Source organism: Microcaecilia unicolor, chromosome 4 (assembly GCF_901765095.1).
Source record: "Microcaecilia unicolor chromosome 4, aMicUni1.1, whole genome shotgun sequence".
NCBI classification, from domain to species: Eukaryota; Metazoa; Chordata; class Amphibia; order Gymnophiona; family Siphonopidae; genus Microcaecilia; species Microcaecilia unicolor.
The window spans coordinates 342425589-342449200 of NC_044034.1; the positions used below are offsets into that span (position 1 = coordinate 342425589).

General features: G+C 43.4%; 1 protein-coding gene across 1 annotated transcript in view; it reads left to right on the top strand.

Annotated features, from left to right (window-relative positions):
- Positions 1 to 18585, top strand: part of IFNAR1 (interferon alpha and beta receptor subunit 1) — a 60886-nt gene extending 42301 nt beyond the window's left edge. Inside the window, exons 10-12 of the mRNA XM_030202159.1 lie at positions 602 to 755; positions 10308 to 10465; positions 17094 to 18585. Coding sequence (XP_030058019.1) covers positions 602 to 755; positions 10308 to 10465; positions 17094 to 17303 — 522 coding nt within the window. The 3' untranslated portion in view covers positions 17304 to 18585. The remainder of the gene's footprint in view (positions 1 to 601; positions 756 to 10307; positions 10466 to 17093) is intronic.
- The last annotated feature ends 5027 nt before the right edge of the window (positions 18586 to 23612 follow it).

The following is a 23612-nucleotide window of genomic DNA, read 5'->3' on the forward strand; positions in this document are numbered from 1 at the left end:
TGCTGATCTGCAAGGGCAGGCTTCTACATGGAATGTTGCTAGTGGAATAGCAACATTCCATGTAGAATCTCAAATAGTAGCAACAGAATCTCAATAGTAGCAACATTCCATCTAGAATCTCCAATAGTAGTAACATTCCATGTAGAATCTCGGAAAGGGAAATGGGACTTGATATACTGCCTTTCTGAGGTTTTTGCAACTACATTCAAAGCGGTTTACATATATTCAAGTACTTATTTTGTACCAGGGGCAATGGAGGAATATGCTTTGCACTGATTTCAGTGCCAATTTTTTTTTCTTTTAGGCACCATATATAGAATTTCTCCCCACCCCCACCCCCCCCCAAGTGTTAATATTCAGTTGAGATAGCTGGCTGTCTCACACTGAATATTAGTGTTTAGCCAGCTAAGTACCATTTAACTGGCTAGGTGCAGTTCCTGACTGGTTAAATGGTTTTGGATATGGGGGGGGGGAGGGGGAGAACTGTTTATCACTGCTTGCTAAAGAAATAACTAATCCTAAACTCCAGCACTGATAATTTTATAGTCTAGTTCAACAAGACACAATTTATATAGTTTTTTTTTGTTGTTTTCTTTTACAGGAAAAACGCTTCGAGGAAGAACGTACGCAATTTACAATCCCTAAATTGGAACTGGATCCAGAAACATTGTATTGTCTAAAAGTACAAGCATTCTTACCCACAGCCAATAAAAGTGGGAATTTTAGTCCCACTGAGTGCATTAAAACTGGAGCTGGTATGAAATAATCTAACTTAGATATTCTCAAAGTTTGAGGTGTTTATATATTTCTTTGAGTATATTTCTGTGAGTAAAAGGGGAAGTAGGCACTGTTCCTAACTCTGTTGGGTTTTCTACTTAAAACCTTCCTCAGGGCCAAGTTTGAGACATCTGTGGACTTGACTCTCCAGGATCGCCGCTGTAACTCAAATACCTTGGCCCTGCGGCTGCTTTTTTTTTTCTCTCATCGTGCATGCTGAGTTTCAAAACATGAGGGGAAAAGCAGCCGCTCGGCACGGCAGTAGAGGCGGAGCAAAGAGTAACGCTGGAGGGGGGCCCGGCGCTGGAGTTTTCTCTCTCCTGCTGGGACCTTGGTGATTGCGTCCTGACAAGAGCAGGAGAGAGAGAGAGACCCCGGCACCAGGCCCCCCCTTGGAGGCCGGGCCTGGGGAATTTTGCCCCCCCTGCCCCCCCCCCTCTCAGCGGCCCTGGCTCATATATCCACAGGGATAGAGGTCAGAAATACTTCTTCTGAAACATATAAGTCTACTTCTGTTTAAGGAAGCACTAGTAATGGGCTCAAGAGGAAGCCACCATCCATATTTCTTAGCACAAGGATTACTGCCACAACATTTTATTAGGGGGTAGGTAGGTTTCGGTCAGCCTCTAATGGGTTCCTGGTTGCTTGGCTTAAGATCCCAGATACCATCTCAGATTCCTTTTGAAAGGAATCTGAAAGGCCTCTGATTTGATCTTGGCTTCCTCAACAAGACTGCACCCACGTCTTTCAAGAAAAAGTTCTGCTTCTGCTGCAGCCCAATGCATTAGAAGCTGTTCCATCGTAAGAAAAGAATGGCAGGGTATCTATTCCAGATACGTCCTCCTTCCCAAGAAGGACTGGAGTGTTAACATCCCATTTTGTATACAAGGCTGCCTGTATGGATCACTGCTATCACCAGAGACGGCATCGAAGTACAGTGGGGGCAAGGGAGAGGGATAGATGCAGGATGTGTGAAAGGCTGCAGGAAAGGGAGAGAGGAAAGACACCAGTGCTAGCCAAAGGCTGCTAGATTTTATTTTATTTTTTTGTTACATTTGTACCCCGCGCTTTCCCACTCATGGCAGGCTCAATGTGGCTTACATGGGGCAATGGAGGGTTAAGTGACTTGCCCAGAGTCACAAGGAGCTGCCTGTGCCTGAAGTGGGAATCGAACTCAGTTCCTCAGTTCCCCAGGACCAAAGTCCACCACCCTAACCACTAGGCCACTCCTCCACTGTTGCTACTATTTGAGATTCTACATGGAATGTTGCTATTCCACTAGCAACATTCCATTTAGAAGTCGGCCCTTGCAGATCACCAATGTGGCCGCGCAGGCTTCTGCTTCTGTGAGTCTGATGTCCTGCATGTACGTGCAGGACGTCAGACTCACAGAAACAGAAGCCTGCGCAGCCTTCTACATGGAATGTTGCTAGTGGAATAGCAACATTCCATGTAGAATCTTCAATAGTAGCAACATTCCATATAGAATCTCCAATAGTAGCAACATTCTATGTAGAACCTCCAATAGTATCTATTTTATTTTTGTTACATTTGTACCCCGCGCTTTCCCACTCATGACAGGCTCAATGCGGCTTACATGGGGCAATGGAGGGTTAATTGACTTGCCCAGAGTCACAAGGAGCTGCCTGTGCCTGAAGTGGGAATCAAACTCAGTTCCTCAGTTCCCCAGGACCAAAGTCCACCACCCTAACCACTAGGCCACTCCTCCACTGTTGCTACTATTTGAGATTCTAAATGGAATGTTGCTATTCCACTAGCAACATTCCATGTAGAAGTCGGCCCTTGCAGATCACCAATGTGACCGCGCAGGCTTCTACATGGAATGTTGTTAGTGGAATAGCAACATTCCATGTAGAATCTTCAATAGTAGCAACATTCCATATAGAATCTCCAATAGTAGCAACATTCCATGTAGAACCTCCAATAGTATCTATTTTATTTTTGTTACATTTGTACCCCGCGCTTTCCCACTCATGGCAGGCTCAATGCGGCTTATACGGGGCAATGGAGGGTTAAGTGACTTGCCCAGAGTCAAAAGGAGCTGCCTGTGCCTGAAGTGGGAATCAAACTCAGTTCCTCAGTTCCCCAGGACCAAAGTCCACCACCCTAACCACTAGGCCACTCCTCCACTCTAGAATGGTATATTTCTGAGCATGTTGTTAGTTTTTGTTTTGTTTTTTCATGGCTCCACAGTTTCCAGACGTGTGTGTGTTTATATATTGTGAGCGCTTTATATGTAAAAATACGGTAGTTTTTCTATATCTAGACAATAGGCTACCGATAGCTTAATTGGTCTGTCTCAGGAATATAATTATTCTTATTCTGCAGATCCTCTGTTTTCTCATCAACTTTGAAAAGACTGCACATCAACCTGTGAAGATGATTTTTTTCATAGGGGTTTTCTTAGACACAGATCAAGTGATAGCTTTTGTTCCACAAGATAGAATGTGAACCTATTGCATTGTGCTCAAAATGTTCAATGCACCCCCATGGATCATGGCCAGAACTTATTTGCAGATATTAGGCCGTATGGCTGCTGCGATCCCATGTTCTCCTGTGCCGCAAAATGAAACGGCTACAATGGGATCTCCAAATTCCATTGTGGTCAGTAATACCCAGCCTCTTTTTTTTTTTTTTTTTTTAACTTTTATTTTAAAGTTGCAAAATACAGTTAGGGAAACCATTTTACAGAATAATTAGTAACAAAGCTTAATGCAGATAACCCTTATACAAGTAAGATTTCCATACCCCCCTCCCCTCTAAATTTCACCCTTACTGAACAAATGTATAGAAAGTCTCTCTGTCATTGTAGCCAGTTGCAGCGTTCAGGCCCAGCTGACCATTGGATATAGGGCTCCCATATGCGGTGATATGCCGGAATTTTGCCAGTGCGTAATGCTGTCAATTTAGACATTAAGTTAATATAGTCCAGTTTCTTTAAAATATGATGCGGTCCTGGAATAGAAGTTTGTTTCCATGCACCAGCTAGTATCAATTTACTCGCCACAAACATGGAGGAGACCAACTGATGCGTAAAGGATTTCACCCCTCTTGGCTTGGCATGTAACAAGCAATGTGACATCAATAAAAGATAGGACATTCCAGAAACTTTAAACACTAACTTCAGAACAGACTTCCAAAATTCTTGGGCCTGAGGGCAAGCCCACCAAATATGTATCATATCCCCCTCCTGTCCACAGCCTCGCCAGCACAAAGCTGAGTGGCCAGATAACATTTTGGACAGACACTTGGGTGTATAGTACCATTGATATAAGATTTTGTGACCATTCTCCATTAAACTGCTAGATATAGACACTTTAAGCAATGATTTAAACATTACCTTCCATTGTTCATAGCTATAGGAAGTGCCCAATGCGGATTCCCACTTCGAGGTGTAATATAGAATGGAGTGTTGGCCGTCTAGAAGAGCCTGATATATTCGGGAGATACTGCCCCTTCCAGCCCCAGTTGCCAATGCCCTTTCTAGGGACGATTCATTCAACATCAGCTCGTCTTTGGCTCGTTTAGTGATGAGATTATGTACTTGCTGATATTGAAAAGCATGACTAGAGGAGAGACCATATTCTTCACTATTATCCTGGAATGCAATTAGCTCCCCCTCCTCCCAGATTTGGCCCAACGTACAAAGGCTCAGCTTCTCCCAGTGGCGGAAGCAAGGGTTACCCAGCCTCTTTTTACCAAAGTTTGATCACCGGTTTCACTTCAGAATATCTTGGACTGGTAGACATCTAAAATCAACTTGGTCAAATATGCTCCCCCTTGTACCACTGGATGCTTCCAACATTTAGCTTTGTAGCCCGTGTCTCTCATTTCACTTAGGGAGCCTAGTCAAAAACTAAAAGGCTGTTCTATGAGTCATCTAGAGCTGAGAACAATATTATGTTCTCCAAGTATTTGACTGGGAACTTCTCTGAGATTAGTCAGAGCTAGAGGTTTCCTTTGACTATGCTGAGAATCAGCACAAATAGGAGACTTTTTGATTTCTAGTTTCATATAAATCCAAGCCACTTTAAGGCAGTCAGAACCATAAAGCAGATAAGCTCAGCAAAGTTGTTCAACCCCACAAAAGTCTAAAGAGAATCCACTGACGTGGAGAACTCAATAGATCCTACGAAGCATAAAATGTAACCAAAAAGGTGGGAATATGAGCCTGGCTAACCAATGACAGGACCAAAAAATTGACTTTCAAAATGAACAAAATTTAATGATTTTTAAACAAATAATAATAAAACAATTCCACGTTAAAAATGACTCAACAATTCCACATTAAATATGGCTCCAATGTTGAACCAGGGGTGCTGACATAATGTTCCTTGATATGCAGCTTCTGTGCTCAATGATACATGTTTTGATAGATCTAATAGTTTTGCCCACATATAGTAAGGAACATGGGCATTGGATGATGTAAATTACATGAGAAGAATTGCAGTTAGATGAATGTTTCAACATGTGTGTCTTGTTTGTGATTGGATATATAAAATTGGTAGTTTCTATACAAAGGTCACATACACTTCATCGTCCTCATCTTGTATGTCCCAAATGTAGATTGTCCAGAGGGTCACTTATATCTGGCAGAGTAGAGGGGACTAAAAATTCCTTCAGTTTTCTCTTTCTTGAGTATGCAATGACTAATTCTTTATTACTGAAGCAGTCAAGACCCTCCAGGATACGCCAATGCTTGCTTGCATATGGATTTTGCAATGTATTTAGACAAAAATGAATATTTAAGTGTGCACACAATATCTGGAGTTTTCTTCTGTAGATTAGGTTGAAGGAGATTGTCATGATTTTGAGCTAAGGCTTTAGCATACCCTGCTGCAATGTGTTTCTGAGAATATCCCCTGGCGGCAAATCTATCACCCATGGATGCAGCTTGTAAATTGAATTCCTCAAAATCTGTGCAAATACGCCGAAGCCGAAGGAATTGACATAGAGGAAGGTTACTTTTCAATCGAGGTTTGTGGTAACTGGAATAATGCAGAAAAGTGTTGCGATTGGTAGGTTTCTTGTAGATGGTTGTATAAAACAAGTAGTCGTCCTTCTGGATGGTAAGGTCTAGGAAGTTAATCTGGTGAATGTTATGATCTGATTTGAATTGGAGATTAGGGTCCTGAGTATTGATCCATTCAAAAAAAAAGAAAGCAGGGTATCTTCATTACCCTGCCACAGAATAAAAATATCGTCTATATATCGGTGATATATCTTAATGTTTTGTTTGAATGGATGTGATGTCAAACATCGTTCTTCAAAGTCCCCAACATACAGATTTGCTACGTCAGGAGCCATGCTTGAACCCATGGCCGTGCCCTTTATTTGTTGATAATAGGTTCTTTCAAAACTAAAATAATTCTGTGTTAATGCAATGGTTGCGCACGTCAGAATCAGGTGATTAGGGGATTCGTCTATGTGTTGATCTCCTTGTAGTGTATTTTCAATAATCCTGAGGGCCTCCATCTGCGGGATATTTGTGTATAATGATTCTATATCCATTGTAACTAGTATTGTGTCTGTGAATGGTCCCTCATAATCTTGCAAAATATTGATCATGTGAGTAGTGTCCTGTATGAAAGATGGAATCAACGGTACATATGGCCTCAAGAAAAAATCTACAAATATAGATAAGGATTCCAAAATTGAACAGTTTCCAGAAATAATTGGTCTGCCTGGAGGGTTTGTAGATGATTTGTGTATTTTTGGCAACACACAAATGGTTGGAATAGTGGGGTGTGTAACCTGTAAAAAGTCCTTTTCTTTTTGTGTAATAAAACCCATCCTAGATGCAATGTCCACCAATTCTTTAATGTCCTTCTGAATATCCTCCGTAGGATCCTTATCCAAGGGCACATAGAACTCACAATCATCAAGTTGCCTCCTGATTTCATTTATGTATTCAATCCTATCCAAGATCACAATTCCTCCGCCCTTGTCGGCGGGCTTAATAACAATATCATGATTATTGGCTAAATCTCTGATGGCCTTACGCTCAGATGTACTGATATTATAGTGGCGTGGTCTTTTATTCCTCCTAGTATTTTTGGAAAGAGTAAACAAACAATTCACTTCTTCCCGTTCCACTCCACTCATTATTTTATAGACCTCTATCATATCTCCCCTCAGCTGTCTCTTCTCCAAGCTGAAGAGCCCTAGATGCTTCAGCCTGTCCTGATAGGGAAGTCGCCCCATCCCCTTTATCATTTTCATCGCCCTTCTCTGTACCTTTTCGAATTCCACTCATCTTTTTTGGCATGCGGCGACCAGAATTGAACATATAATATTCGAGGTGCGGTCGCACCATGGACCTTAAACTCAGTTTCATCATAATAAAGCATTGCTGCCTCCTCAGCCTAAATTACTACATCTCATCTTAAATTACACAAGCACACCTGTGAGAAGTCCCTCCACACTCTGGACTGCAAACAGGCTCTTGCTTACTTAAAGTACTTCAGAAAAATCTACCCAGATGTCTCCTTTGACCCCAGCAGACTTGAATTCCAGTGGCAAATTGGCTAGCATCATGCATTCAGTTTTGTTACAGACAGACTGTTAAGCTCTCACCAGATTAGAACCACTGTTACTACCCAAGTTCTTTTGAATGTTGGCTTCGCTGGAAAGCAGTTCACGCTTCACACTACTGCTTGGACTAGCCATCAGTCAGTACTGAACAGCCTGTCTATGCAGTCTGTCCTGAGTTCAGGAGTCGCCCCCTTCTGTGTCTGATTACAGACAAAACAAAGTTGCCTTTCTGTAATGAGTTTTCCATAGATAGTAGGATTAATCAAACACACAGTCATTACTCAAGCTATGGAACTGATAAAACTGAATGAGGAAACCATTGCATGCATAGGAACCAGCTCTGTGGGTGTTGCAGGCACTTAAGCACCCCCAATATTGAGAAAATTCCTTGTATGTGTCCCAGGGAGGGGTTATTTGCACTGGGCTTAGCACTCCCAATAATTTTATTTATTTTTATTTATTTATTGCATTTGTATCCCACGTTTTCCCACCTCTTTGCAGGCTCAATGTGGCTTACAATACATCATGGATACTGGAAATGAGAAGAGGATATACATTTGGTTTTACAGAAGGATTTTGGGTTACATGGTCATGAATATAAGATAGTGGTATTGCAGAAGACATTTACAAACATTAGGAATACAAGATAGTGGTATAGCAGAAGACATTATAAGACATTTTGACGTGTTACGACGTTTCTGGGTATATTTGGAGGTTGTTACATGTTTTGATCTTTGTGGTATATCTTTTCAAAGAGATGAGTCTTTAATAATTGAAATGTTGAGTCCTATGATTGTATGCAGGAAGGACCGTGCATGCTCCAAAGCTTTCACTAGTTCCGAACTGTGGGAGAGCCTTTCCTGTGCAATGGATAGATTAATCCATCTGACAAGAGAAGACGCTTATTTGTGGATTATTCTTTGGTCTCATAAATGGTGTTGCAGCCTACAAAAATATTTTGATCAGTATTCAAAATAATTTGTCCTGATAACTTTGGGAGTTACCTGGTCAAATTTCAACACCACAGACCCCTTGACTTTGGCTGGGCAACCTGGTCCAGCCAACAGTTAACCATTTGAAGTTGAGGAGGATTGGAGGCATTCTGGGGTTGAAGCTGAAAGGGCTTGATTTTCAGCGTATTGCTGACCGCCACTAGCATTAAATACAGAAATTCAATCCTGGGCCATGTCTGGGCTCTGACATTGAATTTCTGGCCAGTGAAAATACAGCCAATTAAGTGCGCTATAGGACTGCGTCTTATGTGGTGATCTTAACTGACTTAAGTGCCAACTGTGCCCCCCCCCCCCCCGGAATGCCCCCAAAATAGCTGGTTTCAGCTTGGGTGGTAACTATCCATTTTTCAGCAGCACTATCTGGTTAAGGGGTCCTTTTACTAAGCTGCGGTAAAAAAGAGCCCTGTGCTAACGGTGGGGGCCATTTTTTGCCGCAGTGGGTAAAAAGGCAGGGAAAAAAAAAGACATGGCCATGCGGTAAGATTTCACTTACCCTGTGGCCATGTAGAGGGGGAGCACTTAATGCCGGTCGAACTAGGTAGCGCGTGGTGCTGCCCGATTACCGCTGAGTAACTGCTGCGCTAAAAAAATAGGGATCTATTCAGTGGTGTTCCTAGGGGGGCGGACACCCGGGGCGGCGCAGCACCCCCCCCTCCCCCCCGCAAAAGAGCCCCCCCCCCGGGTGCACGCCGCTGGGGGGGGGGGGGTGGTGCCACAGCGCGCGCCTGCTGCGAGTTTACTAACTTTGCTCGTTCGCTGCAGCTCCCTCTGCCCCGGAACAGGAAGTAACCTGTTCCGGGGCAGAGGAAGCTGCAGCAAACGAGAGAAGTTAGCGAACTCTCGCAGCAGGCGCGCGCCGCGGCACCCCCCAGCGGCGTGCACCCGGGGCGCACCGCCCCCACCGCCCCCCCCCCCCCTTGGTACGCCACTGGATCTATTTTCCCTAGCATGGGAAATGGTGCACGCTGGGGCTGGAACTACCCCCGGCGCCCACGTTGGGCCAGCGGTAGCTCCAGATTGGCACGTGGTAAGCCTGCATTGGGCTGACTGCTGCTTTGTAAAAGGGCCCTTTAAGTGACGCTGAAAATACCCAGTTATCCTCAGACAGATTATTTAAACATCCAGGAGACTCCCCTGGCTGTTACCGTTTTAAGTATTGGGCCCAAAGTTAAATAGATAGGTGCAATATTCAGTCACTCTAGTTAATTTTGTTTTGCCATCTTGGGTGTAGATATGGCAGACCTAAGAAATCTGTATATCTTAAGCCTATGATGCTCGGAGAACTATATAGCTCACTGAATATTCGGTTTAAAGATATTTGGATAACTTCATCCACGCATCTTTAACCACATGTGTTCTGCTGAATATCAGCCCTTGAGGCTAGGGCTATTCAGCTTGGAGAAGAGACGGCTGAGGGGAGACATGATAGAGGTATATAAAATAATGAGTGGAGTGGAACAGGTGGATGTGAAGCGTCTGTTCACGCTTTCCAAAAATACTAGGACTAGGGGACATGCGATGAAACTACAGTGTAGTAAATTTAAAACAAATCGGAGAAAATTTTTCTTCACCCAACGTATAATTAAACTCTGGAATTCGTTGCCGGAGAAAGTGGTGAAGGCGGTTAGCTTAGCAGAGTTTAAAAAGGGGTTGGACGGTTTCCTAAAGGACAAGTCCATAAACCACTACTAAATGGACTTGGGAAAAATCCACAATTCCAGGAATAACATGTATAGAATGTTTGTACATTTGCTCGCCAGGTGCCCTTGGCCTGGATTGGCCACTGTTGTGGACAGGATGCTGGGCTCGATGGACCCTTGGTCTTTTCCCAGTATGGCATTACTTATGTACTTATGATGTTCACCAAATACTTTCATTTTGCCTGAGGGCTATTTTTAATAGTATGGGAAGACAAGATTTCTTTAAAAGACACCTTATTAATACAGACTTTCTTTCTTTTAGGTGAACTTTCAGCTGGTCTGGCTGCTGCTGCTGCATTTTTTTCTATAGTAATTACCTTTCTTTTGTTAGCTGGTATTTGTTATGGTGTTCATTGTTTATACCGAAGGATCAAGTATGTATTCTTCCCATCATGCAAACTCCCTTCTAACATAGAAGAGGTAGGTGCTTAAAGTTAGTAATCAATTTTTGTTTTTCTGTTTTGTTTTTTTATGTTATGTTTGGAAACTTCTTGGTCCAAACATTCATTTTATCCTAGTGAAAATTGGGTATTCTTAGGGCCAGCCCTAGCACTAGGCGAGCTAGGCAACCACCTAGGGTGGAACAGTTTAAGAGGTAGATGCACTAAACGTTTTTCATCGTTAAATGAGCCCTCAGGGAAGAATTTCCTATCCTTTCCATGCACTTAAGCCTATTTTCCGACGACAGTAGCAGCTAACGAAAACGGAATGGAGATGAGCAATTAGTGTGAAAACCCCATTGAAACGACATGCACTAACCTTTTCCGATTGCCTTTACGCAGGAAAAAGGCAGGAAAACTAACGAGAGGTCTGGACCTCTCGTTAGGACAGCTCCGTGGCAGGAAAAAGTGTTAAGTGAAAAAATAAACAAACTTTGAGCCAATCCCAGCGCATTAGCAGAGCTAAAAGCGCTGTGATTGGTCCAAAGGACCTCAGAAAACACATAAAAAAATAAAAATAAAAAAAGGATCGGGAGGGGGCAAGGGCGCTCATCAGGAGCGTCCTGTACGGACGGCCTTGCCCCCCCCCCCCCCCCGCTGCTCCCCACTTTCCGCCGCTCCCCCCACCCCGAAAAAGCAAACTTCTAGAAGCCCCTGCCCCCCTCCCTTCCTCACTACTCTCTCACCTCAGCTCCGCCTCCCGACATCCTCCGTCCGTGCCCCGCCCCCTTTTGGGGTCGTCGCCGCCATTCCCCTCCTCCATCGGGCCCCCCTTCCTCTTACCGGGCCCGTGCAGCGCCTCTCTCCTCTGTCCGAAGGCGCTGCACGGGCAAGAAGAAAGCTGAATCAGCTGATGCCTGCCTTCGCGATGGCGCGTCTTTCTTCTGCTGCGCCCGCCCCTGTCTGACGTCAGTAACCTACGTAGGTTACTGACGTCAGACAGGGGCGGGCCCAGGAGGAGAAAGACGCTCTATCGAAGCTAGGCGAAGGCAGGCATCAGCTGATTCAGCTTTCTTCTTGCCCGTGCAGCGCCTTCGGACAGAGGAGAGAGGCGCTGCACGGGCCCGGTAAGAGGAAGGGGGGCCCGATGGAGGAGGGGAATGGCGGCGACGACCCCAAAAGGGGGCGGGGCACGGACGGAGGATGTCGGGAGGCGGAGCTGAGGTGAGAGAGTAGTGAGGAAGGGAGGGGGGCAGGGGCTTCTAGAAGTTTGCTTTTTCGGGGTGGGGGGAGCGGCGGAAAGTGGGGAGCAGCGGGGGGGGGGGGCAAGGCCGTCAGTACAGGACGCTCCTGATGAGCGCCCTTGCCCCCTCCCGACCCTTTTTTTTTTTATTTTTGTTTTTATTTGGGAGCCATGTGCTTGCGATTTGACTGTGTTTTGACTGTTTGTGGCATGCGCAGAGCAGCTAACATAACGCTTGGCTGCTCTGCGCATGATTTGGGGGCCGATTAACGATGTGTATTGTGATTCTTTGATACATTGTACGTTTCACTACCGATCTCAGCATGTGTGACTTTTTTTTTTGGTGCATTTTTCGTTATTTTAAAATCGTTAGGGACTTTAACGATTTAGATTTTTTTACGTTTGGTTGCTGCATCTGCCTCTTAGGGACAGTACTCAGCAGAAGGGAGGAGAGGGGTAAACTGTTTTTTAAAGAGTGCTTATTTGCTCCTTGCCCAGTCAGCAGCAGCTGCCCCCCCCCCTCCCTAATCATTGGGGTATGGACCGGGATGGGGACCAGTCACTGGACATACTCTAAAGGCAGCCTCTCTTCTGAACTTTGAGCCTATCTGCACACAGCCCAGCCCCTAACTGGTGTAATCCCGACCCCTGCCCCTTGGGAAGGGACTACAGCCTTGGAGAAGTTCTCCTTGCTTGGAGAAAAACTCCTTGGCTGTGTTTAGCCTTATTCCTATGCCCCTTTATCAGAAAGGCTGCAAAATGCAAGGCTAAACTTTCAGACATTTATTCCCTGGATAAAATAATTTGGATTAAAGAACACAGGAAGAGATGCACCATTAGCCAATCATAAATTTTATCATAGAAGCTTATTTATTACAAATAGGAAAAATAGACATCTAATTGCTGCTTTGCCAATTACAATTCATAAGTAATACGTACAAATAGTCTTTTTCCTTTCTATTGTTCCTGTGGAGGGATTTACCAGCCTGGAGCAAAAGTGCTACGCAGTGCTAGCAAGATTCCTGTTGTGCAATGATAAACTATTCCTTTTATACATTATCTAACTATGTGAACGTGACCATATCACATGACTCTGTTACTATATCACATGACTTTGTGGTATCATGTCCCTGTTAACATAACTTCCACCAACCAGCCTACCAGACTCTTGTTTATAGTTTTCCTCCATTGTCATTGGTTGGCTTCACAGCATGATCACTGCATGAACCTTGCTTTTCCACTCACCTGCTCCACCTCTGCTTCCCCCCTTGCATAAATATGTGTACTGTCATTTCACATACTCAGATCATTCCGTTCTAACCACCTAGATTGCTCCACCTCCTTACACACAATACCCTAAAGATTTCTTCAGACCGTCCCTTTGTCTTGTTTGCTATTAACCACTTATCTATCCAGCATAGCTTATCTCTCCAGCACATGATTGCCTATGGCTGGCCAGACTGTTGACACTATCAGGCTTATTTTCGAAAGAGAAGGGCGCCCATCTTTCGACACAAATCGGGAGATGGGCGTCCTTCTCCCAGGGTCGCCCAAATCGGCATAATCGAAAGTCGATTTCGGGCGTCCTCAGCTGCTTTCCGTCACGGGGATGACCAAAGTTCACGGGGGGGGGGGGGGGGGGTGTCGGAAGCGTAGCGAAGGCGGGACTGGGGCGTGCCTAACACATGGGCATTCTCAACTGATAATGGAAAAAAGAAGGGCGTCCATGACGAACACTTGGACGACTTTACCTGGTCCCCTTTTTCTTGCGCCCAAGCCACAAAAATGTGCCCTAAATGACCAGATGACCACCGGAGGGAATCAGGGATGACCTTCCCCTTACTCCCCCAGTGGTCTCTAACCCCCTCCCACCCTCAAAAAAAATTAAAAAATATTTTTTCCAGCCTTAAATATCATACCCAGCTCCATGACAGCAGTATGCAGGTCCCTGGAGCAGTTTTAGTGGGTGCAGTGCACTTCAGGCAGGTGGACCCAGGCCCATCCCCCCCTACCTGTTACACTTGTGGTGGTAAATGTGAGCCCTTCAAAACCCACCTGAAACCGACTGTACCCACATCTAGGTGCCCCCCTTCACCCATAAGGGCTATGGTAGTGGTGTACAATTGTGGGGACTGTGTTTTGGGGGGTTCAGCACACAAGGTAAGGGAGCTATGCACCTAGGAGCAATTTTTGAAGTCCACTGCAGTGCCCCCTAGGGTGCCCGTTGGTGTCTTGGCATGTCGGGAACCAGTGCACTACGAATGCTGGCTCCTCCCATGACCAAATGGCTTGGATTTGGTCGTTTCTGAGATGGGCGTCTTTGGTTTCCATTAGCGCCGAAAATCAGGGACGACCATCTCTAAGGTCGACCTAAATTTCGTGATTTGGGTGTCCCCGACCGTATTATCGAAACAAAAGATGGGCGCCCATCTTGTTTCAATAATACGGGTTTCCCTGTCCCTTCGCCGGGATGTCCTGCGAGGGTGTCCTCAGGAATACTTGAGCGCCCCTTTCGATTATGCCTCTCCACGGGAACTTTAACCCTATTTTTATTCAATACTTCAGATCCTCAGACCTTGTCTTGCTGGACCTTGCAGGACATAAATTACAGTACATTTTTACACTGGCAATATTATTGCATGTTCCTCTTTAGCAGCAGTACTGTACTTCCCTCTCCAACACCATCCCTCACCCTGCCCTACTTCCAGGCTTGTCCTTTATTGGCTCTTTCTCTAGCACAAGGTTTCTCAAGCCATCCTCAGGGCACACCCAGCCAGTGACATTTTCATCATACCCACAATGAATGTGCATGAGAGAGATCTGCGTAAATAGAGGCTCTTTCATTGTGAATATGTTGAAAACCAGACCGGCTGGGTATGACCCAAGGACTGGGTTGAGAACTCCTGCTCTAGCAGAAACTGTGACATTCCATGCAGCCATCGTGCCAGAGGGAACATGGCTGGAGTGTAGCAGTGACCTTGGATTAGTTGAGTAGCAGGCTCTGGGGCATGATACAACATGGTGGGCAGGCTAATAAACAGCAAACCAGCAAAAGGATGGTAAGGGACATCTAGAGGAAGAGGTTAAAGAAGGTAAGATGCTGGACACCTGGGTGAAGTGGGAAGGCCTTGAATTGTCCCAGGGAAGGGGGTGCATGACTGAAGGTTTTCCCTTGGTTATTCTGTTTTGGTACATTCCTTTTTAATGCTATTTTTCCTGTTTAAAAATGTGTATGTATTTCTAGTGTGTACACACATTATCTGCTGAGCCTAAATTAGGTGTACCTTTGTAAAAGCTAAAAACCAAAATAAGCATTGGTTGGCATTTATGCACTAACATTTTGGCATGCCTGCTTACACCATGTCAATAGCAGGCTTAAATGCTCATACCCAAATGTAGCATTTTAGCATATAAATGACCGTTTTCTATAACCTGCACGTATAAATGTACGACATGCCCATACTACTCACATGATCACTTTACAGAATACCGCTGAGTACGTACCTGGCATGTATGTATGTGAATGTTACATTCATGCGTGTTAGTGTTAGTATTTTATAATCTTAGCATGCAAATGGTGCTTACATTTAGGTGCTAAAATTAGAATTAGGAGATAGTGGCTGAAAATCGATGGATAGCAGGATTGTATTTTCACCCACCACTGATGAACATATAAGTCCATTTGAATATTGGCCTGAGTTTCGTTTTCTTTCTTTAGCTATTTCTGACCCTAAAATTGAGGTAATGTATGTGGTAAGAGATCCTGCTGTAGTTCTTACGAAGATATGATAGAGGTCTATAAAATAATGAGTGGAATGGAACTGGTGAACGTGAATCATTTGTTTACTCTTTCCAAAAATACTAGGACTAGGGGGCATTCGATGAAGCTACAAAGCAGTAGATTTAATACGAATCAGAGAAAAGTTTTCTTCACTTAACGTGTAATTAAACTCTGGAATTCGTTGCCAGAGAATGTGGTAAAGGCGGTTAGCTTAGCGGGGTTTAAAAAAAGGTCTGGATGGCTTCCTAAAGGAAAAGTCCATAGACCATTATTAAATTGACTTGGGGAAAATCCACTATTTCTGGGATAAGCAGCATAAAATGTTTTGTACTTTTTGGGGGGATCTTGCCAGGTATTTGTGACCTGGATTGGCCACTGTTGGAAACTGGATGCTGGGCTTGATAGACCTGTGGTCTTTCCCAGTGTGGCAATACTTATGTACTTAAAAAGTTGGGCAAATGTGTTTCAGAGAGTACGTAAATTATGCAATATGGGGGGGAAAAAGGGTGGGCAGGCATTCTTGGTTTGTTATTGACATCCTAGCCCGTATATAGTAACATAGCATAACATAGTAGATGACGGCAGAAAAAGACCTGCACGGTCCATCCAGTCTGCCCAAGAAGATAAATTCATATGTGCTACTTTTTTATTTGTACTGTCCTCTTCAGTGCACAGACCGTATAAGTCTGGCCAGCCCTATCCCCGCCTCCCAACCACCAACCCCGCCTCCCAACCACCAGCTCTGGCACAGACTGTATAAGTCTGCCCAGCACTATCTCTGCCACCCACCACTGGCTCTGGCACAGACCTTATAAGTCTATATGTTCAGTATAGTTTCCTTTTATTTATTTATTTATTGCATTTGTATCCCACATTCCCTCACCTATTTTGCAGGCTCAATGTGGCTTACATAGTTTTGTAACATTGTCATTACAGGATAACAGATGCATTTAGTTTTGTGCAGAGATTAAGTAAGGGAAGAAAGAAGAAGGGAGGGAGTGATTAGGGTGATTATCGAATTTTTCTATAGCGGACTTAAATCAGCCAAGCAACTTTGCATGCCCCAAAATTTTTCCAACTTAATTAATTTATATATATACTGCAATTCCAGCATAAGTGAGTGCAAGCTAGCTTACAACAGCCTAAAAATATATATCACAGCATAAGATAGAATCATAATGTTATGCATTATACAAATATAAATAAAAATAAAATTCAGGTATTAATCCAAATAAAAGCAGTAGAACAAGAAATACGTTGTATGAGAATGGTTTTATAGAAGGTGCCCAAGTAGGGAGGATACACAGGTGTGCGTATATATTGAGCCAAACGTGAAGTGAAAGAAAAAAGTGCAATGTCTAGTTGATTCTAAATACACAAATTGGGACTTGGGAGAGTTAGATGATGATCATTAACACAATGTAAAACTCTTGCTGGAGAATAAGGAATTATGAGAGAAGAAAGGTAATAGAACCTCTTGGTTATTAAGAAAACCATGGTAGCTAAGTAAATGTATCATGAAAAGAACTGGTGATTGTTGGATTAACTTATTGACCAAAGTGTAGTATTTTTCTTATAGCTTACTTCATTGTAGTGTATAAAACAAAGGTGATCCCTTTTTTTCCCCCCTCTTTTCTTGAACAGTGCTTTCATGAAGTATCTTTGAAAAATTCCTTCATTGCTTATGCAGCGGAGCCAACAGAAAACTGCTCCATAACCCTGAACATTGTTACTGAAAACACAGATGAGACAGATGTTAAAGATTATACTAAGCACTGCATACAAAGCAGTGTTGATTCAGGAAACTATTCCAATGAAGATGACGTGAATGAAGGTCCATCAGAAAAAACCTGACAGCGGACGCTAGTTTAATATACTCTGTGTGTGTTAAAAAGTTTCAGCCCGGTAAGCAGTCTTCTGGTTTTCTTGCAGAAACAAACCTGGCCAAAGAGACCAATAGTCGGATGTCCCTTGGAATATTCTGTTTATTTCCCCAGGACTTTGAACACTGGTTTGTGGAAGGAAAAAAAAAATACCAGTCCCATACACAGGACTTCCGAACTTTGTTTGATATAGGCTTCTTCGTTGACCATTTGCAATATGCATATTTAAACTGGATTACAGTTCTGTAGTTGATAAAGAAAGCTCCACTGTATGGTTTGGTATCAAAGGATTTGTTCATTACGTCCAAAACTTTCTCTGCAGAACTTAATGGCACCAGCTAAGCTGATCAATGTTTCAAAACACATAGAAGCATGAAGTTGAACTTCATATGATGTTTTCCGACAAAGTTGATAAGATGCTCTAGGATGTCTGGTGTTGCCACCTGAACTGAAATGACATCTTTAGTTGTGAATTATTGTGGTGTTGAGTGGCTTCTGGTGACATAGTGTTGGAATGATGTATGAAATTCATTGGATATTGGCTGAACTGGAATGGTGTCTTCGGTGATACAACTGCTCCGACATCAACAGAGCTTATAGGATATCTTCTCAAATAAGGAAATGTCATGTTTATGCATTTATTGCTAATAACTAAATGCTGTCTTAACCAAGGACAAATGCAAAATATATTTATGATTTTTTTTTACTTTGTTTTTAAGTAAAGACAAATGTGTATAAGCAATTTATGTTGCTAAATAAAATGCAAAATAGTATTTTGTCCCACAGCTGTCAGCTGTGGGTAAAGCTCTCTGAGTAGAGGTAGCAATAAAGCTGCTTGAAAGACCAGGTGATATTGAAATGTTTACAAGAACGGACTGTTAACCAGTAACTGACAAGATATGAAGGCACAGGGTAACCCAAAACTTTGGTTACCGTAAAGTAAATGTAGTAACCAGAAAACCTTTTTACTTCTCATTGGTGAGACCTCAGCTACTGTACTGTACAACAGTGAGTCTAGTTTCGGAAGATGCACTTCCTATGGGATAGAGGCTGGAAGTTATTCAAAGAGAAGGCCACCCTGATGCAGGATCTACCAAAGACCGTATCAAATGAGAATTAAGGACCTAAATGTGTATGCTGGAGAGGAGAGACATGTGACGTTCAGATAACTCAAACGTATAGATCAGTGGTTCCCAAACCTGGTCCTGGATTCACCCCAGCCAGTCAGGGTTTCATGATACCCACAATGAATATTCATGAGAGAGATTTGCATGCATTGCCTCCTTGGTATGCAAATCACTCTCAAGTGTATTCATTGTGGATATCATGAAAACCTGAGTGGCTGGGGTGCCTCCGGGACCAGGTTTAAGAACCATTGGTATAGATAATGCATGAGATGTAAATCTTTTTTTTTTTTTTATAGAAAATAGTTTTTTAGAACAGGAGGTTATGGTATGAGACTTGGGGGGAGGGGTAAACTCAGGAACAACATCCAGAAAATATTTCTTCATGGATGTATGGAATTAACTCCCAGTGGTAGTGGAACACAAGAGAGTGTAGGGACAGGTACAAAGAATCTTCAGCTGTGAAGAGAAAGCTAAAGATGGTGCGATTCTATAGACCTCAAATCTATGAAACTGGTAGGCTAGATGGGACTTTCTGGTCCTTAAATTATCAACTGTTTTCTATTTTAAAGTGGGAGGTAGCATAGTGTGATGTTGCTTTGCTTTTGATTGGAAGATGAGATGAAGCATTCTGTTTAAGATGCTTCTATGTTTAGGAACACCAACCCCCAATTACAAAACAATTATAAATTTGGAACAGAGAGTTAATATGTACTAGCTTGTGTTTTCATTATAAGGAAATAATTTTCTTACTTAACAGCATTTATGTGGACCACATCCTCCCACTATAATCCATAGCAATTTTAGAATTCCCCCCCCCCCCCCCCACTAAAAAAATAAAAATAAAAATCCTGAAAAGGCAGCTAGGGTTGTTTGCTGACATCTAATATGGAACTCATTTTCAAAGTACTTAGACTTACTCAAAGTTACATAGCAACTACTACTACAAATCATTTCTATAGCGCTACCAGTCGTACGCAGCGCTTCACAATTGAACATGAAGAAAAGACAGTCCCTGCTCAGAAGAGCTTACAATCTAAATCAGGACAGACAGACAGGACAAATAAGGGATAAGGGGACTATTGAAGAGAGGAAGACAAGATAAAGGTTACGAGCAGGTGACAAGTTAGGAATTAAAAGCAGCATCAAACAGGTAGGCCTTTAGCCCGGATTTGAAGGCAGCCAGGGATGGGGCTTGTCGTAATGGCTCAGGAAGTCTTGGGATGAACTGTACGGAGTCAGTCCACTAAATAAAGGAATTCCCCTGTTTGACAGAAAGCAACATGCAGGTCAGGTGCCACCAATTTTCAAGATGGTGGCGCAGAGCAAGGAGCATCACTCTTCCCTTCCATCCTAAAAATGCATGAGTAAAGGGAGAGCAGGGTCCCAGGAGAGGGACCCATAAGACTACCAGAATCACTGAGCAACCTGTGGAACTTTGTAAGTTTTAAGTGCTTTGAAAACACACCTCCATATCTATATATATAAAAGGCAACCCCAACGTTCTGAAGCCTCCACGGAAGTTGAGGCGCCCGAGATATCCGGTGTGCCCTGGAGTGCCTGCACCGCCCTCGCGTCAAAACGTCATGACGTCGAGGGCGGAGCTATTGACACTCGAGGGCCGAAACGGCCCACAGCGAACAAGGCAAGTAGCTTCGAGGGACGGAGGGAGGGGGCCCCTTGCTAGCGCCCGTTTCATTCCGCTCAGAAACGGGCATTTTTTCCTAGTGTACTGATAAAAAGTACTATATTAAAGCCAAAACAGTGCCTTCCCTGAATAGCTAAATTTTTCCCATGCTACCTCCCAAGCAGATCAAGTGACATTGCCATAGAGATGTTTCTGATCTGTAATTAAATGTCTTGTGCTGGCATTTTCCTAGCAATTAAAATAGGAAAACTAATTTTTGTGATGTATTTTTTTTTTACCCTTTATTGTTTTGGTGCTTATACAATGTTTTATAATGAATAAAATATTTATTACAAAGCTATGGCTCTAAAAGTGTTTTCTTTTGCCTTTCATAGGAATTAGCAGGTGTTATGTTCTTAAAAGAAAACTAGTGCTCGTCATATTATATATTTAAAAAAAAAACCCACATTGAGCATGTGAGAAGATGCTGTATATCATTTTTACTGCTGAGTCGTTAAGTTTAAGTTCTATAAATTGCACCTTGAAACATGCTTTAACTCCTTACAGCAGCTTTAGGGTAGAATTTGTCACAAATGACTAGGATTGTGCATTTTTTATTTTGTTACATTTGTACCCCGCTCTTTCCCACTCATGGCAGGCTCAATGCGGCAGGCAATGGAGGGTTAAGTGACTTGCCCAGAGCCACAAGGAGCTGCCTGTGCCGGGAATCAAACACAGTTCCTCAGGACCAAAGTCCACCACCCTAACCACTAGGCCACTCCTCCACACATTCATTAGCACTCCCTTAAATTTAGTGTGTACGAAATAGCCTATGAATTAAATGCACATTAAATCAAACACAGAGTTGATTTGTGTGTGTTCAAGTTCTAATAATTTAAACACAAATGTGTGAAACAATGTAATAACGTGAAAAAAATTTCTCAGAAATTGGGGGAGGGGGTGAAGCCAAACAAATGAAAAATGAACTGAATTTTTCCCTGTGCATATCCCATTCTCTTCCATCATATTCCCCACTCTTTAATTTAACTATCTACTACTACTACTTAACACTTCTAAAGCGCTACTAGGGTTACGCAGCGCTGTACAGTTTGTCAAAGAAGGACAGTCCCTGTTCAAAGGAGCTTACAATCTAATGGACAAAACGTGCAGTCAAACAAATGGGGCAGTCTAGATTTCTTGAATAGAGGTATAATGGTTAGGTGCCAAAGGCGACATTGAAGAGGTGGGCTTTGAGCAAGGATTTGAAGATGGGCAGGGAGTATATTCTCGTTCTCTCCCCCCACCCTTGCCATCCAGGATCTCATCTGTGTGTGTCTTTCACCCCTCCCTCTCTTCCTCTCCAACCAACTTTGCCCTCATCTGTCTTATTCTGAGTCATGCCCCTGATCCATCAATGCTCTCTCTGTGTGCCTCTCTCCTCCTTCACCATCCAGAATCACCCCATCTTTCACCCCTCCCCCCATCCGTCTTTTGTTTTTTTCTTCTCATGTCCACCCTGCTCACTGCTTTCTCAGGCTCTGCAGTAGCAGCAGCCAAAAATGAAAAAGATATGCGAGACCATTGCCCTGTGCAGCTCTGCCAATCCCTTATGTGTAGACTTCCTGTGTTGGAAGGACAAGACCAGCAGAGCTAGCAATAGTGCACACAGGACAATGGTCCTGCCCATCTTTTCTGTTTTTGCTGCCACAGACCTGGGAAGGCAGTGAGCTGGCGGAGGTTGCAGTGAGTGAAAGAGAAGGTTATAGTCGGGCAGTGGTGTGCTGGAGCAGGCTCTCACGGGCTCACGAGAGCCGTTTGTTAAGTTTTTAAGAATTTTGGGAGCCGGTTGTTAAAGTAGGCCTCCCCATGGCTACTTGAACAACTGACTCCCAAAATGTGGGCTTTCAGCCCCCTCCTGAATTCATTTTTACTTTGTTGGCAGTAATGCTGGCTCCACCAGCCAAGTAAATAGACTGCTGCTCCCTGCTCCTTGTTTCTGGCTCTGAGCATCAGGCTGGGACTTTTCATGCAAGCGCAAGAAGGTTCTATCATGCTGCTCAGAGCCAGAAACAAGCAGCAGAGAGTGGTGGCAGTCCATTTATTGGCTGGTGGGGCTCGGCAAAGGTATGCCTAGCGTGCCCGCACAAGGGAGGGAAGAGAGAGACATGTATTCCCCCCCCCCCCCACCCCAAAAAAAAAAATAATTTCATGGCTGGCTATGCCCGGAGAGAGAGCCTGTTGTTAAAAATTTACCAGCACACCCCTGTAGTCGGGGCTGTGGAAAAAGCACATCCAGTCCTCTCTGCTCTTTCAGCCAAAGAAACTGATGAGATTCATCTGATAAGACTTACCTATGGTGAAACCATGCTGCCACTGATCCTGCAATCCATTAGACTGAAGAAGACTGCACGAACTTCTGTTTAGCAGCATTTCCAATCATTTATTCACCACGTAGGTCAGAGTAACCAGCTTGTAATTCACAGCCTCTTCCTTACTTCTGTCCATTATTAAAGAGGAACCACGTTTGCCCATCTCCAGTCCTCTAGGATCACTCCTGAGTCTAAAAAAGCTGAAGTTGAAAAGGTCAGACAGCAGAGCTGCTAGAACTTTCCTAAGTATTTTCTTAATTTATATTCAGTGCGTTTTTTTCTAGCAAAAAAGGTGCCGGTACTCATGCCTGGCCACCCTTCAGGGGTGCGGTAATTACTGAGGGACCCCCACCCCACAATAGCCAGCATAGGAGCCAACTTTTCAAAATTATTGAGGGTGCTAAGCCCAATGGAAATAACCCCTCCCTGGACACATACAAGGAATTTTCTCACTATTGGGGGTGTTCAAGCACCCACAGAGTCGGCTCCAATGATAGCCAGGCCCCCTGCAACCAGTCACAGAATCTATGACAAGGCAGAATTGTTGTGTAGAGGTTGATCTCTTTCATTAAAACTTGGGGACCATGGGTCAATTTTAACAGACAATGAAAAAGGTGCCGGTACTCAGTACCCCCTCAAAAAAAAAAAGCCCTGTTTATATTCCACCTAAAAACTAAACAGATAACAGTAAAAATATACAATGCTAACTGAATACCTGGCCTCAGTCACACATGCAGAACCTCTCCAAATGCAGGATAAATGATGATATAAAGTAGAAAAGTGAAGACAAAAATTAGCCTGGATTCCTAAGGAGCCAGACTCTGCATGCAGCACAACACCAGCAAAATAGAACGAGATGCATTTCTTCCAGTACTGTGCAAAATATAAAGACAGCATCAATTCACAAAACTGACATATTTCGATCACTAAATGGAAAACTTAAATTATGTTTTGTACCTTTGCTGTCTGGTGATTTTTATTGTATTTCTTATTGATTCCACTTTCTGGTTTCTTTCCTCTTATCTTCTTTGCTCACTGTCTAGGACCTTCTGTCAATTTGTCATTTCTTTTCTCTCCTGTCTTTTTCACTTTTCCTATATTCATCCCCAACATTGATCTTTATGCTCAGCTTCCATTTATTTATTTTGTTAATATTTATT